This window comes from Podarcis tiliguerta (genome assembly GCF_965153285.1).
Source record: "Podarcis tiliguerta genome assembly, chromosome: 16".
In the NCBI taxonomy this organism is placed as follows: Eukaryota; Metazoa; Chordata; class Lepidosauria; order Squamata; family Lacertidae; genus Podarcis; species Podarcis tiliguerta.
The window spans coordinates 41,278,875-41,282,652 of record NC_139549.1 but is presented as its reverse complement, the minus strand read 5'-3'; the positions used below and the strand labels follow the sequence as shown (position 1 = coordinate 41,282,652).

At 57.8% G+C, this 3,778-nt stretch overlaps 1 protein-coding gene across 1 annotated transcript; it reads right to left on the bottom strand.

The window, feature by feature from the left end:
- Nucleotides 1-1,286: 1,286 nt before the first annotated feature.
- On the bottom strand, nucleotides 1,287-3,270 carry XBP1 (X-box binding protein 1). Its single transcript, XM_083419088.1, has 5 exons — nucleotides 2,927-3,270; nucleotides 2,744-2,840; nucleotides 2,482-2,655; nucleotides 2,205-2,398; nucleotides 1,287-1,943 (listed from the first exon to the last, which is right to left on the bottom strand). The coding sequence occupies exons 1-5, from the start codon at nucleotides 3,253-3,255 to the stop codon at nucleotides 1,754-1,756; spliced, it is 984 nt and encodes a 327-aa protein (XP_083275214.1). The 5' UTR covers nucleotides 3,256-3,270; the 3' UTR covers nucleotides 1,287-1,753.
- Nucleotides 3,271-3,778: the final 508 nt, after the last annotated feature.

Genomic DNA, 3,778 nt, shown 5'->3' with positions numbered 1-3,778 from the left:
TTTTTGTCTAGTTCACTAAGCCCTCCAAATCAGAGAGGTGGGCCTATTTTCTTGCTTCCTGGTCTGGATCAAAAGCAGTTTCACAGCATTTAATAGTACAGTGGTACCTTGGCTCTCAAACTGAATCCATTCCGGAAGTCTGTTCCAAAACCAAAGTGTCCAAAACCAAGGCACGCTTTCTCATAGAAAGTAATGCAAAATGGATTACAGTGGTAACTCTGGATGTGAACGGGATCCGTTCTGGAGGCCTGTTCACAATATGAAAGGAACACAACCCACAGTGGCGCATCTGCACACGCACGGGTTGCAATTCGCCACTTCGCATGACGGCATTTTGCACGTCTGCCCGTGTGCGAGTGGCGAAACCCGGAAGCAACCCTTTCCGGTACTTCCAGGTTGCTGCGGGATGTAACCTGAAAGAACGTAACATGACTGTAATCCGTTCCAGACAATTAAAAACAACCCCTAAAACAGCAATTTAACATGAATTTTACTATCTGACGAGACCATTGATCCACAAAATGACAGCAATAGACCAGGCTGCAATTTACTACCAAGTATAAAAAACTAGCACTGATTGAAGTGCCATTGAAGGGACAAGTGTGCGGGGCTGATGCTGCAGTGCTGCCGTCGCCACCTCCCTGGCGCTGGGTCCCTCTGCTGCCTTTGTCACTGCAGCATCGGCCATCCCCTCACCGCTTCCGGGTGTCGCCAGTGTCCAGCGCTGGCACCGAGTAAGGGAAGCCCAGGTCGGGTGGCAAACAAGCAAGCGTCAATTTTGATACCTTGTTCCTTTCAAGATCTTAATGTGAATGAAAAGGAATGGTGCAAAGATAGTGACTGTTCTTTATGTAGCAATACCATACTTTCTGTTCTGACTGCCCAAATAATAATAATCTTTCTTCAAACCCTAAACCACCTTATTGCCAGCAATTGTGCAATACTGTCTATAGGAAAAGTATTTTACACGTTTAATAGGTTGGGGAAGGCAGGCAAGAAATCACTTCCATTTTTTTTAATTGCAGATAGTTGTTTAAATATGCAGCGGAGGAAAAATAATTATTACACTTTTTTTGTTTTACAAAAGATTTCTATCCCAAATTGCCCCATTATTTACATAAATGAAAAGGGGGAAACCCACCCACCCCTCATAGGGCAATGTCTTACTCAAAGAGCACAGGTGCCCACTTCTAACCCTGTAAAATGCCAATTTCTTAGATCGCCTCATCTCTGCATTAGGCAAATGTTGGGTAGATAAAACATACAAATGAGAACAATACTTAAGGTTCTGCTGAAACACTTTCAAGAGGAATGTTCTTTATAAGTAGCCCTGCTCTCCTTTTGGCTGTGAGGGCAGGGGCTCACTGGGGGAGTCAGAGACTCTTTTACACACTGATCAGCTGTGGAAAAAGTTCATTGGCAAAGGCCTCCTCCCAGCCATACTCTGCGTCCAATGGGGAGGACAGGTCACTGAAAGGGGAAGGGGAGCCCTCGTAACCTGAATCACTGGAAGCATCTAGCAGACAGGGGGTGAGCTGAGGCTTCTGGTCTGAGGTGAGCAGGTGGGAGATGCCCAGCTCAGGTAAGAGAACATTGACAGGCTCCTCCTTGACAGAGATGGGGTACTCCAGGGGGACGCTTTCAGAGGAGGGAGGAACAACTTCCTCTATTCTCACTAGCATATTGGCTTGGCCCTCCCCCTCCGCCACAATCTCCAGGAAGAAGGGTTTGGTATACTCATGGTCAAACCGTATCAGTTCATTAATGGCCTCCAGCTTGGGTGTTGTGGTCCCCAGAGAGGAACTGGGGGAGGCTGGTAAGGAATCTGCTTCTCCACTCGCTTCTTGGTGCAACTTCTCCACACAGGCTGGTTCTGCACTTCCTCCATAGCGCAGGAACAAGTCTGGATCCAAGCTGTCCAGAATGCCCAAGAGGAGATCAGACTGCAAAGGGAATAAGTCCTCTCATTAGCACAAAAAACATCCCATTCCAAGATGTCCCAGTCAGCTCCCCAGCTCCTAACAACCTGCCTAACCCGTTGGTGAAAGTAAGGTGGCTAGCCGTTGCTGTGAGAATGTGAGGAAATCAAGACCGTTCTTTGTGGGATGAAGCCCAGTCTGAGCTGTGCTCTAGGAAGCCAAAGGGGTCCATGTTCCATCTGCATTTGTGCACCGCAGGCCAGAAAGGGTTGCAACAGAACTCACCTCAGAATCTGAAGAATCAGAGTTGTCTGGATCCAAGCGGAGGCCACCACCACCAAGGCGAGCGGCTGCTGGGCCTGTCCCTGCTGCAGAGGAACACGTAGTCTAAGTGCTGCAGACTCAGCGGACCCGGCCGTTGCCCCAGTGGTGCTGCCCCTCTCGGGCTGCTCTCCCTCATCTTCTTCCAGCATCTCCACCTGTGAGGGGGAAGGAGAGAGACACTCAGGTGAGCGCTCCAGTTCAGGGAGGCAGGTGGGGCCTCTTGGAGCTGCTCTCTTACCTTGAGCGCTAGTGCCGTCGGTGCTGCCCCTCCTTCTGCTCCTGCCGGCGGTGTCGCCGCCGCCGCCGCTTCCAGAGCGGGGAGCCCGAGGCGCAGGCGCAGCTCCCGGTTCTCCCGCGCCAGGCTGTGCGTCCGCTCGCGAAGCGCCCGGTTCTCGGCCAGCAGCTTCTGGTTCTGCGGGGAGGAGAGAGGCGGCGCTGAGCGGCGGGACGCGGCCCCGGGAGCCCTCTCCGGCCCGCGCTGCCCTCCCTGGCCCCCCTACCTCCGCCTCCAGCTCGACGGCCTGCCGCTCCAGCTCGCCCATGCGCGCCTTCTTGCGGTCCCGCGCGCTCTGCGCCGCCACGCGGTTCTTCAGCTTCCTGCGGAGAGAGGCTGTCAGCGGCCAGGCCCGGTTCCGGAGCCCCTTCCCGCCCGCCCGCCCGCCCGCCTTCCCTGCCCCCCTCACCGGCGCAGCGCCTTCTCCTCGGGGCTGAGGTGCGCCAGGCGCTGCCTCTTGCGCGGCGGCGGAGACAAGGCCGCGCCGGGGGCGGGCGGCGCGGCTGCCGAGGAGGAGGAGGCGGCCGCCGCCGGCAAGAGCAGCAGCCGCGCGTGGGGAGGCGGAGGCCCGCTTGCGGGGACCGGCAGGGGGACCATGATGGCGGCGGCGGCGGCGGCGGCGGCTCGTTCCTCCTCCTCCTGCTCTCGGCGCGGCGGCTCCTCTCGCTCGCTCTCGCTCCGGCGGACTGGCTCGCCAGCAGACCCTTCCGCATAGCTAACGTCGTGGCTCGCGCTCATTGGTCAGCGTGCGGCGACGCCGCCGCAGGGAGAGCGCTCATTGGGCAGCTGGCGGTTGCGTCAGCCGGAGGAACTGCCGGCGCTGCGCATGCTCCCCCCCCCCCCAGCAGCGCCACGTTGGCCGCCCTCGCGCGCAGCCGCAGAAGCCCCGCGGAGGGGGAGGTCTCCGCGCAGCCGCCTCTGTCCGCGCCGCTGGCTGGGCTCTGCCCCGAGGCGCCTGCAGGGGCGGGAGCGGGGGAGCCTGGCCTGGAAGAGCCTCGCTCGCAGCCGCGGTTTCGCAGCCTTCGCTGCCTCCGGCCCTGGAGCCTTGCCCCCCCCCCGCCCGGGGCCTCCCGCGGAGGCGCTTCGTGGTCCGACCGGGGAGGAGAGCTTCGCTTCCTCGGCCCCCCCCCCCTTCAGCTTCCAGGGTTATGGCACATTTTACACGGTCTCTCATGTCCCTGTTACTCCTCTTGGCTCTAAAGTAAAAAGTTCCCGATGCTGCCGGCGTCCTTCCCACAGGAGTTGTTCCGTCCCTTCTCCT

Bases quoted from the DNA above. Each gene is read 5' to 3' on its own strand.
- XBP1 (XM_083419088.1), bottom strand. From the start codon at position 3,255: ATGAGCGCGAGCCACGACGTTAGCTATGCGGAAGGGTCTGCTGGCGAG. The intron at 2,656-2,743 runs GTAGGGGGGCCA...TCCTCCCCGCAG, and splicing joins CCGTCGAGCTGGAGGCGGAG to AACCAGAAGCTGCTGGCCGA. The intron at 1,944-2,204 runs GTGAGTTCTGTT...TTCCCTTTGCAG, and splicing joins CTGATTCTTCAGATTCTGAG to TCTGATCTCCTCTTGGGCAT.